The 14,614-nt window shown below is 38.0% G+C and overlaps 1 protein-coding gene across 7 annotated transcripts in view; it reads left to right on the top strand.

Moving 5' to 3' along the window:
• mark4b (MAP/microtubule affinity-regulating kinase 4b) overlaps positions 1 to 13,442 on the top strand; it is a 45,446-nt gene extending 32,004 nt beyond the window's left edge. The window contains exons 14-19 of one of the 7 annotated variants that reach the window (XM_089121250.1): positions 232 to 335; positions 2,552 to 2,827; positions 4,904 to 4,986; positions 8,062 to 8,106; positions 8,374 to 8,413; positions 12,213 to 13,442. In XM_089121250.1, coding sequence (XP_088977376.1) covers positions 232 to 335; positions 2,552 to 2,827; positions 4,904 to 4,986; positions 8,062 to 8,106; positions 8,374 to 8,413; positions 12,213 to 12,546 — 882 coding nt within the window. In that variant the 3' untranslated portion in view covers positions 12,547 to 13,442. The remainder of the gene's footprint in view (positions 1 to 231; positions 336 to 2,551; positions 2,828 to 4,903; positions 4,987 to 8,061; positions 8,107 to 8,373; positions 8,414 to 12,212) is intronic. The other 6 variants (XM_089121246.1, XM_089121247.1, XM_089121248.1 and 3 more) reach the window with 6 other exon arrangements.
• The last annotated feature ends 1,172 nt before the right edge of the window (positions 13,443 to 14,614 follow it).

Below are 14,614 nucleotides of genomic sequence, written 5' to 3'. Positions count from 1 at the left end.
TAACTTTTTTTTCCCCCTGGGATGTAATGGCACATGTTCAGATTCATTATTGGCATTCTCAGGTCATAAATTGATGTTCCCTTAGTATGCAAAACAACTTGTTCCTAAAATGTTCCCGTTGAACAAAATGCATGAATTTCTGAGGACAACTGTGTCCGAAATGCTGGTTATATTTAGATAGCCTTAGTGACATAAACAATGCTTATGTGTGCTTTCTCTTTCACATTTTAGAACAACATCCCTGCCAGTGCCATGACCCGTAGGAACACTTATGTATGTACGGACCGTACCAGCACTGACAGACACACCTTGCTACAGAATGGGAAAGAGAACAGGTAAACCTGTCTCTGTATATGTGGCTCTGTTTTGAATTTTTATAATTGATGTCCATGTTAAAGCTGAAATGATTTTTTCCTGTAAGCTTGTTTATTGAGATTGATTTGGTCTGTTATGCTTCAGCAGTGGCAGATGGTAGCTGCTTAGCTGTCCTTCTCTCACTCTCCTCTCTTTTTTCCCCCTCTTTGGGGGAGGTCCAAAGACTGGGTGTCATGTAAGTCTAAAGAGAATGAGAGGAGGCGTGTGGATTGTCTGGGTCACAAGGCTGCTTGACTGGTTGACCTAAAGTAGCCTAACTCCCCCGAGCTCAGCCAGTACAGTACATGTCTACACGCAAAAACACCATAATCACCATAATTGACAAATACGTAGTCTGAAATCTGAGAACACCTGGGAAATAATTTTTATAAATGGTATTTATATGGTAAATAAGCATAACAATTTGATTAAAATGGAATTGATATTAATATTTTCTGTTTGATGTCACAAATTAGCTTTTTTGATTAGTTACTTTAAAAATAATACTTGAATATATTTTTACAGTTTAAAATAAACATTTAATTATAAATCCCTGACTAGTCTTAAATGTTTTGCACACACACACACACAGCCATGCTGTTTCAAACCCCTTCATCATGCACATTTTTCTGCCCAGCATCGCCATTAACGACTGCAGTATGGCTGACCAAGGAAAGCTAATATGTGAAACCCTGTTTAGGAAATCCTGTGTGTGTGTGTGTGTGTGTGTGTGTGTGTGTGTAAGGTCCATCAATGCAGGGTTATTTAGAGCGTTAAGTGAAGTGGCCCCAGGCGAGTGGGCAGAATGAGACAGCATGTGAGATCTGTTAGATCTATGCCAAAACTGAGCTAGATGGAGGGTCAGAGGCAGTCTGATGCCAAGAGATTCACGTCAGCAAAGTGAACCCATCTGAATGAGAGATCATTAGTGCTGGTTGCTATGGAAAGCATCACAATTCCTATTTCTCATCAAAAGGAGAGCGGTGCTACTGTGATCAGACAACATCAGGTTTAAACAGCAATCAAGTAGTCCCTGGTAACCACCTAACAACTGCATAGCAACACCTTGGTAACAACCACAACACTATAGAAACTGCATAGCAACACCCTAGTAACAAGCCAGAATACCGTAGCTAGCAGCTGCATAGAAACACCCTAGCAACCACCCAGAACACCACAGCAATTGTATGGCAACACCTTAGTAACCACCTAGAACAGTTTTCCATTGTACAGCATCATGTTATCCACTATTAAGTACACCTCAGTAATCCCAGCTGAATTGTAAGTTTTTAATTATCTTCTCATCTTGCACTCCTTTTCTCTCTTTGATGTTTGACTTTCTGTCCTTTGTCCTGGGTTTTGACTTGTTTGACAAACAGAAAATAGAGTGATTTGTCTCAACCTTTTGTCTGCGTTGAGATGTGCGATTGTGTGCAAGCTTTTTTCCGGTAAGGATTCTGTTTTAATTTGCCTTAAGTGGCTGTTTCTGAGATGGGAATAAGAACACAAGAGATCTCATGCCACAGTGACTCAGCAGCATCCTGCCTCACATTTACGCTCAGCTAAACCCAACGAGAACGGGCTCTTCAAGTGTTGAGGTCTGATGTCAGTCTAATCGCATTGCTATAGTGCTGTTACTGTGGTATGTTTTGGACTTTGTCTATTGGATTAAGTTCTGCCACCAAAGTAGACTCCAGGTAGAGCCACAATGACTACTAATGAGTGGGAACAATGAACGTTCAGCACAGCAGCCATATTTAAATCCAGATTTTTGCATATTCTGGAGAAGTCTTTGCCTGTGTAAAAATCTTTATATCTGATCAAAATCTGATTTTGATCCATAACTTATAAATAACTTATTAAAGAAAGACCTATTGTAAGCTGCAAAGTTGTTAATGGATGGTATATCCTTTTATAGAAGCTCCAATAATTTTAAACTATTTTTTTTTCTAAACAAAAAAACTTTCGGAACCAAGGCCGCTGAAAAAGTGAGTGGGATCGGTTTAACTTTATTATTATGCCACTGATTATGATTGTTAACGTTTTGCTAAGCCATTGCTATGCTGTTGCTCATGTGCTCTGGGTTGTTAGCATATGCTGCTATAGTTGTTCTTAAGCATAAGCAAAAGCGATGCCGGTTATGTGGCAAAACTTTCTTTTTTTTGCTTTTCATCTGTTTTCTTGTCTCTTTCCTCAGCTCCTTGTCACATCGATTACCTCCAGCCTCCCCATCCACTCACAGTATCTCCGGGGCCGGGGCCTCTGGCTCCACATCTTCAGAACGTTCTCGGCTCACGAGGGGATCCACCATCCGCAGCACCTTCCATGGTGGCCAGCTAAGGGACCACCGGCCTCCCACCCACGCACCCCCCACCTCACCCACCCTCTCCCATGAAGCCAGCCCTCTGCCACACTCCCGTAGCCGTGCCACCACAAACTTGTTCTCTAAGCTGACCTCAAAACTTACCCGCAGGTAAGAGGAGAGCGACGGTTTCATCTTGTAAACCAGAATGACTTTGTGAGAGCAAAGATTTGTTGATTATAGATAAAAATAGATCCACATAAAATCAAGTACCAAATCATTAATTTATGCTTCCCAAATCTTTTAAATTGTTCTTCTATCTGAAGACTTTTAAGGCTCCTTCACACTAAGAACATTAACTATAAAGATAACTATATTAGCATTCACACCAAGAACAAAAACTATAAACATAACTATATTAGCATTCACACCAAGAACAAAAACTATAAACATAACTATATTAGCATTCAAACCAAGAACAAAAACTATAAACTATAAAGATAACTATATTAGCATTCACGCCAAGAACAAAAACTATATAAACATAACTACAAACCACTCTAAAATGATAACTATATTAGCATTCACACCAAGAACAAAAACTATAAACATAACTATATTAGCATTCACAGCAAGAACAAAAACTATAAACATAACTATATTAGCATTCAAACCAAGAACAAAAACTATAAACTATAAAGATAACTATATTAGCATTCACACCAAGAACAAAAACTTTATACATAACTATAAAGATAGCTATATTAGCATTCACGCCAAGAACAAAAACTATATAAACATAACTACAAACCACTCTAAAATGATAACTATATTAGTATTCACACCTACGGACCAACTATATACCAGCTATGAACGTAACAATTATAACATGAACTATAGGAATATGTATACATAAAATAAAAAAAAAACTACAGTATAACAATAACTAAATTACCTTTCAAACCAAGAACAACAACTATAAACAACTAAAATGATAACTATATTAGTATTCACACCAACGGACAAACTATAAACATAACAGTAATATTAAGAACAGCGTAGACACTAAGAAACAAAAATGATAATGATAACTATAACAAAAACAATATTATTGTTCACCCATATCTACATAACTATAACGATAAATATATTAGTATCCACACAACCGGACGATAACTATAAAGATAATTATAACGATAATTATATTAGTCTCCTTGGCAGAGGACGATAATAATAAAGATAACTACAGCGATAACTATATTAGTTTTCACACCAAGAACGATAATTAAGGGTCCACACCAACAGATGATAATTATAACTATTTTAGCATCCACACCAAAGACAAATAGCTTTAAAAACAACTACATTATAATGATAACTACCGGTTTATTGGGATCCACATAATGTTCTGTTCATAAGCGTGCTGCATTTATGCTGAAAAAATTATTCTGAAAGCAAATACAACGATATTGTTATAATACAATGGCTTTGTTGTTATCATTGTAAATGTGGTGTGGACCTATTCTTACCAAATGCAAAGGAAATTTTAAAACTACTTTTAAAACTTTTAGTTATCGTCCTTGGATGTGAATTGCTCTTTAGCCGCACAAGATCAAAATGACATGGGCTCCACCGCTAGAGCCAATTAGTTTACAAAGTCAACTTTCATTTGGTTTGGTGCCTATATTCCTGTGGAATATGAGGAGGTAATGTTGTTAGATATGGGAGCATTTGAAGTCCGTAATGTGATTGAGATGTTCAGTAGAAAGTAGGAACGCTGATGGGGCGCTTTGCTCTTCAGCATCCTCCTCAGTTGAATTGTTTATGTGCCTGTCTGGGCCAAAAGCCAGAAAGAACGACTTTTGCAGAGATGCGCAACTAGAAGCTCTTTATTAGATTAGAGCAACACTTCCATCTCTTAGATTAGATTAAGCACCTATCTAGGATGACATCCAATGGATAAAGTCCCTTTTCCGCATAAGTTTGCATATGTACTCTCTGCATTAGCTCTTCCTCAAGCCTCCTGTGTTATTAACCGACAGTTTCAGGCGCCTGCTCCTCCTCGTGTCTCTATCTCTTGGTCTCGGCTGTTGTTGGGTGCTCAGTGTTTCTGTTTTGTTTATTTGTTTCTTTGCCTTTTTTTCCCTTGCTACAATCTTATTTCTCTCTCGATCTCCCTGTTCCCCTCCTTCTTTCTGTCTATCACACTGTCCTTTTCTCTTTTTCCTTCCCCTCATCAACTCTTAGGGTCAATCTTGACCCCTCTAAGCGCCAGAGCTCAAACAAGTCAGTCTCGGGCTGCACTCTGCCACAGGGATCAAAAACAGTTAGTAAGTTTTCTTCCTGTTTGTGGCCTTGTTCCATCTCTCAGTATGTCAAAATACTCAGTCTCACCGCTCTCTTTGGCACCCGTGTTAGCGCTGGGTGTCGGAGCACCTCTTTGAGCTTTCAGAGATAACTCAAAATTTTAATTCTGTCATTAATGACTCACCCTTGTGTCCAAACGTGTATGGTTTTGTGCGATGTGGGATGTTGAGAGCTGTCAGAATACTAAAAGCAGCAGGAAAGTCGAATATTCCTTGTTTGCCACAGTTTGGTTCCGGAAGTAAAAAATCGGATTTATTTTTACCATAGGGCAATTTGAATTGATTTTTAAAGAAGCTTGTTTCCACCACAGAATGAAAAATAAAAATGGTTATTGCGACTTTTTATCTCACAATTCTGACTTTTTTTCTTACAATTGCAGGTTTACATCTCGCAATTCTGACTTTATTTCTCACAATTGCGAGATATGAAGTCAGAATTGCGAGATATAAAGTTGCAATTGCGTGTTATAAAGTCAGAATTGCGAGATATTAAGCCAGAATTGCATGTTATAAAGTCAGAATTGCGAGATATTAAGTCTGAATTGCTTGATCTAAAGTCTCAGTTGCGTGTAATAAAGTCAGAATTGCGATATATAAAGTAGGACTTCCGAGATATAAAGTCACAATTGTGTTAAAAAGTCAGAAATGCATGATATAAAGTCGTGAGATATAAACTCGCGTAAAAAGTCGTAAAAATTGTGAGATATAAACTATTCTGAGGGGAAAAAAGTTAGTCTTTTTTTCCCCCCTTATAATTGGCCTGATAACTCACAATTGCAAGTTTATATCTCATAATTCTGAGAAAAGATGTCAGAATTTCAACATATAAACTCCCAATTATGTGTTATAAAGTCAGAATTGCGAGATGTAAACTCGCAATTGTGAGAAAAAAAAAGTCAGAATTGTGAGATGAAAAGTCGCAATTCTGACTTTATAACACGCAATTGCGACTTTATATCTCGCAATTCTGACTTTATAACACACAATTGCGACTTTTTATATCAGGCAATTCTGACTTTATAATATATCTCGCAATTGTGAGATAAAAAGTCGCAATAATAATTTTTTTTTTTTTATTCAGTGGTGGAAACAAGCTTCCATAGATTTTGAATGATAACTTGCACTCAGAAAAATGGAACAAAAGCTATCACTGGGACGGTACCCTTTAAATAGGTTCCAATATGCACCATTTAGGTTCTAAGATGTACAATTTTGGCTCTAATATGTACATTTTGAGGTACTAATATGCACTCTTTGTACCTTTTGAAAGGGTACTGGGCCAGTGACAGCTTTTGTACCTTTTTTTCTGAGGGTGTATAAACCTTTAAAGACAGATCTAATGTGAGTTTCAGGGTTGTTGATCGATAGTGTATGGTTTTGTTGAATCCATTAATACACATTAATTCAACATATTTTTTTAATAATTGTGTTTAACAACAGAATTCCTGGTACCATTGATTCTGCAAAGATAATTATATACTAATCAATAGTTTTATATTTATCCATCATTTTAATTTGATTGTCATTCTCTATGCTTCCTGGGATTGTAATTCTTTCCCTCATTTTACTTTAGTAGCTGGTTGGTTTAATTCATGGCTTCTAACTCTTCAACAAAGAACTTTTACAAAGAACCGTTATACTCTATTGCAAGTCTTCTGAAGTCATATGATAACTTAGTTAACTGAAAATCCTCCTTTCTGCTGTGGCTCTTAAATCGCATTCATTTTAAATATGGCATGATATGGCACAACATCTATGAATCAAAAGCAACATCAAAGGGGGAAGACTTGCACATAAATCGTGGGGGCCAAATTCATGCTTCTTTGTCATTTACACAAAATGACAGCCCTAATTTTGGTATTATACCAAATATTTTGGTTCTGAAGAGAAGAACAGAATTATACATGTTTGGAATGGCACTAGGGTTAGCAAATGTTTTAAGTTGACAGATTTGGGTGAACCAACACTATTTTGATTATTATTGTCAATACATTTGAAACTGCATTTTTTATATGTTTAAATATTTGAGAATGTGCTTTCTTTGTTTGATGCTCAAGAGGTCTTTTACACCATAGCTCCATCCATGTATCACTTTTTTTCATGCACTCATTCATGCATTTCTCTCACCTTTTACTTATTCACAGGAATGGCATTTAGCTTGGCCTGAAGAACACTGTGCCCTTATTAGATTTCCCATGATTCTTAACGAAATTAAAAATGCATTGTAAAACAATTTTAATCTGGACTCTTCTATCATAAAAGCCTAATTTTGGAAAAGATAGAGCCAAGCAAGGGCTTCCTCTCTCCACTTTAGACCCAGATTAGTTATGTAACTTGTATTTTTATCCTCTCATGTCAAATCCCAATCACAGTTGGCCAAGCTCATTTGCCTCCCCTGTCTATCACATGATATTTTTTTCTGTCCAGATATGGTTTATTCACACCCAACAGAGAGCCCTCCATTTTCACTGTAATGTTTGAGGTGGCTGTGTACTGTCCCTTTAAGAGGGAATACACTGGCCACCTCATTTACTACATTATGTGAATGGAAAGTTTCACAAGTGTCCATGAAAGCAGCCTTGAACCGTAGCGCCCTCGTGTGGACATCAGCCAACTAGCACTTTCTTTGTTTAGAGCTAATAATAACTAATGTCTCATGTAGAATATTAGATTAATAAACTCAAAGACAAATAGCCACACACAAGAAATTGCTTTTAGATGGTGTTATTAAGGATACAATTGTGAATGTTTCTTTAAATTGTGTTACACTGACATGAAGCAACGTGTGATGATGTCTGTCTCAAAAGCATAATTAATATATTCTATGAGATAATACATAATCCTGCCATATAAAATCCATCACTGCCATCAGTTTCTTTTGTTCTCAGTAGTGATATTTGTGGATTGATTGAAGGTGACGTCAGTGTAACGGTGCACGTCTGTGATTGGTTGTTTGTGGAGGGCGGAATAAACTGTGATAATCGCCGCTCTATTGGCTAATTGATTCCTAACATGAACCATTTTTGTCTTCTTCTTGAGGGTCACAGACGAACCTGAGAGAGTCAGCAGATCTCCGGTCACAAGGTGAGCGTTTTCATATTCTTTTTCATACACATATTTGACTGAGGAAGTAGCATAAAAGTTGTCTATCTCCAAATGCTGGGCCATTGTCTTCATTTCAGAAAACAAGCAAGCAACTCAAACAGAAGACAGACAGAAAATAGGTAGAGGAAATTGAAAAATAATAGCACAAAGAATATCTAGATAAATGGACAAATGTTATTTGCTCGGTAAGAAAAATTGTTAAAACGTCCTCACATACTATATTTTAACTCTGTTACTTCTCCTTAGCTACAGATACAGCTACAAAAAGTCAGGCTAAAAAACACAGGTAATTTCTAGCATGTGCTGCGTGCCATGTCAGATCAGACTGATCAGAATGTGACTGCTTTTTGTTAATTATATAGAACTGTGTGTACTGTACTATGTGCATCAAATCTAGCTTAGATATATGTAGCTTCCTTAGATACGTACTTGTCCTTCCCTTTACCTTTTCCATATTCACAATCACAATATATTGACAGTGGTTGGCCATTGCATTTCGAAAGTCACATTTACGTTTTTTTTTTTTTAAACATGGATGTTTGAATGACATTTTTTACGTTCTGTGCTAATAGTGACCAGCTAATTTATGTATATTGCTGGTAAAAGTTGAATGATTTTGGAATGCAGTTTACATTCGGTTCAGATTTACATTGAGGGATAATGTGTATGAGACTTATGAAGTGCATGACACAGGTGATGTTTGGCTGCACAGGTTGTACTGATTTCATCATACACATAGTGCTCTACCTATACACTTTTTTCTATACTTTGCCTGATTTGTATGTTATTATATTTTATTTCTAAATTTGTATGTGCCTGAATGTTTTTTTACTCTACCGTTCAAAGGTTTGGGTTTAGTAGGATTTTTTTTAAAGAAATTAAGACTTTTATTCCGCAAGGATGCATTAAAGGGTTAGTTCACCCTAAAATGACAATCTTGTCATTAATTACCCTCATCTTCAGAACACAAATGAAGATATTTTTGATGAAATCCAAGAGGTTTCTGATCCAGCCATAGGCAGCAATGTCATTGCAACTTTTAAGACTCAGAAAGGTAGTAAAGACATCGAAAAAATAGCCCATGTGACCATTTGTCACATGGTTCAACCTTGTTATGAAGCGAGGAGTATAATTTTTGTGCGCTAAAAAACAACAATCTCTTCTCCACCATGTCAATCTGTTGCGCTATTTACGTAGTAAACAGTGCTGCGTCTCTGGGTTCTACGTCAGAATGCCAGTGATTATTGGTCATAGATATATGTGATGCGATCTGGGAAAACCCGTCGGATGTTGGGCTGGTACGTTTTCAGTAAAGTCTAAAAATAGATGTCAGTTTTTTGTCAAAATTTGTTTTTTATTAAATTATTATTCTATAAATTCTAGTTTATCATCTCTGAATATAACTTGGGAAAATTCACTAGTTTACTGCAGAAAAATAGCGATTTATAATGACCAGTTGAAAAGACTGCGTTTCTCTTTAAGAACATGCACGCAGGCGGAGCGGGAAACACAAATCTCCCATTTAGCTCTCCTTCTACACTACAAAGACAGTTAACCTATCAAAATAAATCACATAACAGAATAAAGTCCAGTCCTGTGTGAACTATAGCGGCACGCAAGTTTTTATTTATTGATTTTTTTTTTTTTGAACTTTTGTTACGGACAACCGATAAAATAAATAAAAACATTTGGGAAAGGGCTTGAACCCAGCTTTGATATGGTCACAAAAAATTATACTTAAAATCACCATAAACCATCATGAATGCGATTTTCTCGTTTTTTTTTTTTTTTTTTTGGTTCCTTCCAACGGTCAGACATGTATTTATCATTGATTCCAGTAAAAATTAAAAAAAATCCTAGTTCTTCCTAGTTCAGATTTCATTTGTGTGAACATCATACACAGCACAAAAGTCTGCCAGTGCCACCACCAGAATGCTAAACAAGTGATCGGTTGATGTGGGTTTTAACATTGCTAAAAAAAAATCCTGCTCCTCCGTGAGCGATACGAGACCGGTCACTTACCTCTTAGCGACTTAGGTGCCGCTCATCGGTAATCACGCCACCGGCCTCGCGTCGTTCCCCACACAGCTCTCACTAGTCCGGCTGGCCACAGTAAACATGACTCGCGTCGTTCCCCACACAGCTCTCACTAGTCCGGCTGGCCACAGTAAACATGACTCGCGTCGTTCCCCACACAGCTCTCACTAGTCCGGCTGGCCACAGTAAACATGACTCGCGTCGTTCCCCACACAGCTCTCACTAGTCCGGCTGGCCACAGTAAACATGACTCGCGTCGTTCCCCACACAGCTCTCACTAGTCCGGCTGGCCACAGTAAACATGACTCGCGTCGTTGTCCACACGGCTCTCCAGCTCGCCACAGTAAACATGACTCGCGTCGTTCTTCACACAGCCCTCACTCGTCCCGCTCGCCACAGTTAACATGACTCGCGTCGTTCTTCACACAGCCCTCACTCGTCCCGCTCGCCACAGTTAACATGACTCGCGTCGTTCTTCACACAGCCCTCACTCGTCCCGCTCGCCACAGTTAACATGACTCGCGCCGTTCTCCAGTCCACACGGCCCTCACTCGTCCCGCTCGCCACAGTAAACATGGTGAATGGCGACTGTAGAACGCAAAAGCCCAATCCCGGACATTTTATTTCCATTTTTATTTTCATTTCATTTATAATAGCAGCGTTACCTAGCTACTTCTTATGAAAGACCCCTGTTCCAAGATGGCGGCGGTCAAGGTGACGTCTAGTGTTTATGTCTATGATTATTGGTCAACTCCTGCATCAGCATGCGTTGTGGTACTCACCTGGTGCAGAGCCGTTGAGCCGGCGTTCTGACGTGTTTCGAAGATGAACAAAGATCTTACGGGTTTACAGTCATTAATGACAGAAATGTCATTTTTGGGTGAACTAACCCACTAAATTGAAAATGTTGTGCGTTCTTCTATTCTTCCATTAATCTTGAAAAAATATATCATGGTTTCTACAAAAAACATTAAAAAGCACAACTTTTAAAATGCACCAGAAATGAATATAATATGCTGTTTTGAAGGATCATGCGACACTTGAGACTGGAGATGGATGCTGAAAATTCAGCTTTGTCATCTCAAGAAAAATAAATTATATTTCAAATATATATTCAAATAGAAAACAATTCTTTCACATTGAAATATTTCACAATATTGTTGTTTTAACTGTATTTTCGATTCAATTAAATGCACCCTTGTGAACAAATAAGACTTATTTCAAAAACATAAAAAATCTCAGACACCAAACATTTGAATGGTAGTTTACTTCTAGTCACCTTTAAAAATGAATGGCACTCACATTTTTTTTCAGGCCTTGCAAAATGTTCTACAACTTTTTGCAGATAGTCACACTAAATTGAAATAATACTTAGATTTGAACTGGTTTTGAAAATGGTATTACTATCCTGAAGAAGTCCAGTGTCTCCTGCAAGGTAACTGGTTCTAAACATTTCCTCCCTTTTTGATTGTAGAAGGATTTCAAACATTTTATTAAGATGTTTCTTTCAAACCATTTAGCATTATTTTATTGGTAACACACTTTACCTCAAGGTTCATTTGACATTAGTTAACGCATTACGTTTACATTACATTTAAAGCATTTATTAATCTAGGTTAATGTATAATAATAAAATTTTAACATTTCAAGATGTATCATTTCAGTCAAAGTTTAGTTACTTTTAATTAATGTAATATGAACTAACTTGAATTAACAAAGAACAATAGTGTACATTACAAATGAACAATAATCTAGATTATTAAGAAAAAAAGCTCATGTTATGCTCTACCTAATGTTAACAAATTGAACCTTACTGTAAAGTGTTCTATTTCTATTTACTGGTCCCTGAAATTAATTGGCTTAGTTAAATAATATCACAAACTAGCAGTCCACACAGGTTAATCAGTCTTTAAGAACTTTTTTAAGGATTTTTGCTCACAGATTTCTAATATATTTCTCTCTTGTTCCCCCTCCACCCCCCATCCGCCCACACACATCACCACCCACCTCCCATTTCTCTCCCATTTCACCTCCTCCTCCTTCCACAGTCGCTATCTATCTGGGTATCAAAAAGCGGCAGAGCCCCGGACCCCCCGATGCGGCTGGGATGTGAGGGTTCGGAGCCCGCGGGACCCGGCCGAGGTGGTTCTGGCTCTGCGGGAGGCGGCGCAGGGCTGCGGTTGCCAGGTCCACCAGGCCGGGCCCTTCCTCCTCTCCTGCACCCATGGAGCCGCCGGCTCCCGCGTTGCCTTCGAAGCCGAGGTTTGCCAGCTGCCCAACGGCCCCGCCGAGACCAGCGGTGTTCGATTTAAGCGCCTGTGGGGGGCACCGCTTGCCTTTCGGGACATTGCCACCAAAGTGTCCAAAGAACTCGAACTCTGAGGGCAACAGGGGGTGGAGGGCAGGGACAAAAGCATGGGACAGAAAGATGGGAAGAGTGGAAGTAGCCCTGCCCACACCCCCGCCCCCTCTAAGCCTACAAAGACTGGCACACACACATTGAGAAATGGGCACCTGCTTACACAAAAGCCCTGCTGAAGGAACTCCCTTTTACCGGGTCTGTTTTACCGCTGATTTTACCTGGTATCTTAGCCATGTTATTTTTTTAACACGGATTGTTTGCTGCATATTCACTCTCTACATTGTCATTCCTTTTTAACTGCTGCTATTTAACTCTTTTTTTTTTTATATATATATATTTTCTTCTGCTGCGCCAGTGAGAAGAGTATGTTTTGTTTTATCCTCGTTTCAATAACCATATTCACAGAAAACACATGTGAATGCCACACCATTTCTAACCGTAGACAACATGCGGAGACATGCAAGTGATAGCAATTTCTCCTGATTTTTAAATGATCTTTCCTTGTTGGTTGTTTTAGCCATCGAACTTGCCAGTGATGCAGGTTGAGTAGGTGATGTCTGCTTTCCTGAGCCTCCTTGTTATTAGATTCGTCATATTACATGGTCACACCGTAGCACTTTAGGGCTGAGTGAGCAACATCATCTGTTTTAAAGCAGTTCCCCCTTCAAATGGTGCAATTTACCCCACTGAGCCAAGTAGAGATACAGTGCTCTTTGTGTTGCTCTTGTATGTGTATTACGCTGATGAGAAACCTCTGTTATCTTGCCAGAAGTGCTGAATGGCTACAAACAGACTGTTGATTTTGTTTATCTCTGATTTGATTTAGTAAGTCCTCATCGTCAAGATTGGAATATGTCAGAGCTGTGCAATGTGAGGAAATGCAAGAATGATTAATACAACATTTGTCTGAAATTCAGTGATTTGTATGTCTGTTTATTTAGTAGCTTTCTATCAGTTTGTTTGCGTGGCAAATATTGTAAAAATAGCAAAAAAAGGTTTAAACTTTCTAAATTATCTTTTTAAAGAAGGCCTAATATTGTTGTATTCCAAATATTTATTGATGGTTTCACAGTTTGATTTTTGTGGCAAATGCACTCTGTGGATTGCATAAATTAAATTTTAGAATATATAACAATTAAAGGTATTATCTAGAAAAAATGATTTATTAATAGTAATTAATATTTTAATTCTTTGAAAGACAGTTACCATTGTACCAGCAATTTCTATTAATTTCTTAAATTTCAGGTTGAAATATGTTGTGTATGATTTTCAAATATACTGACATGCTATAATTCAAGCAAGCATTGATCTGACTTAATAACAACAAAAAGAAATTACAAATCATGCTTGCTTGAATTATTGTTGATTGTTATTGTGCTATTCTGCACAAATTACTCGTCTTTTAGTGCCTTTAATGTCTGTTGGGTCCATAGACAGTAAAAGAAATGGACACAGCGAACCCATTGATTTCAACGGAGACTGAAGCCCGATTATTGCACTTCCTGCCTGATGTCTGAGCGACTGCGCAGGCTCAAACTGAGCGTGACGACAGTCTGACTGTTGAAAATCTTCTAGTAGCTGTGCCAAGACAAATCTGAATCACCTAATTCCTCAAACACATTGTTGAAATATTTTGTCCCATTGCTTTTAAGGACTCTCTATTTATGGGCTTCTACCTTGACTTTGTGCCTCCATGTCCCCCCGATTGCCTCATAGACAGTAAAAGATTGCCTGCGAGTTTCTCCTGTCTACACAGTAATGTCTCTGTTGTGCACTGCGACAGGCCGTAACGTAAGATACAAAGTAATGGAGCATTTTATACATTGTCGTGTTTCTTTAGAAATAAATAATGGACAAATTAAGTCTATGGACGCCTCAAATGTAAAGTTATTCGCTTTCAAAGTGATGCCAAAATGAATGGGAGTCAATGGGATGCTAACAGCGGGTGAAGATCTGCTACAATGGCGGCTCCCGCGAGGCTTCAACTTCCTGCTGATGGATTACCCCCTTGGTTGGGTCAGCTTAGCAATTATATATTGATAGAATTCTGAATGAATTCCCACAATAGTGTTATACATTACATACATT

The sequence above is a fragment of the Pimephales promelas genome, chromosome 16 (assembly GCF_988280905.1).
Source record: "Pimephales promelas chromosome 16, fPimPro1.hap1.1, whole genome shotgun sequence".
In the NCBI taxonomy this organism is placed as follows: domain Eukaryota; kingdom Metazoa; phylum Chordata; class Actinopteri; order Cypriniformes; family Leuciscidae; genus Pimephales; species Pimephales promelas.
Note: the sequence above shows the minus strand (reverse complement) of the source record. Positions and strands in the feature narration are given on the sequence as shown.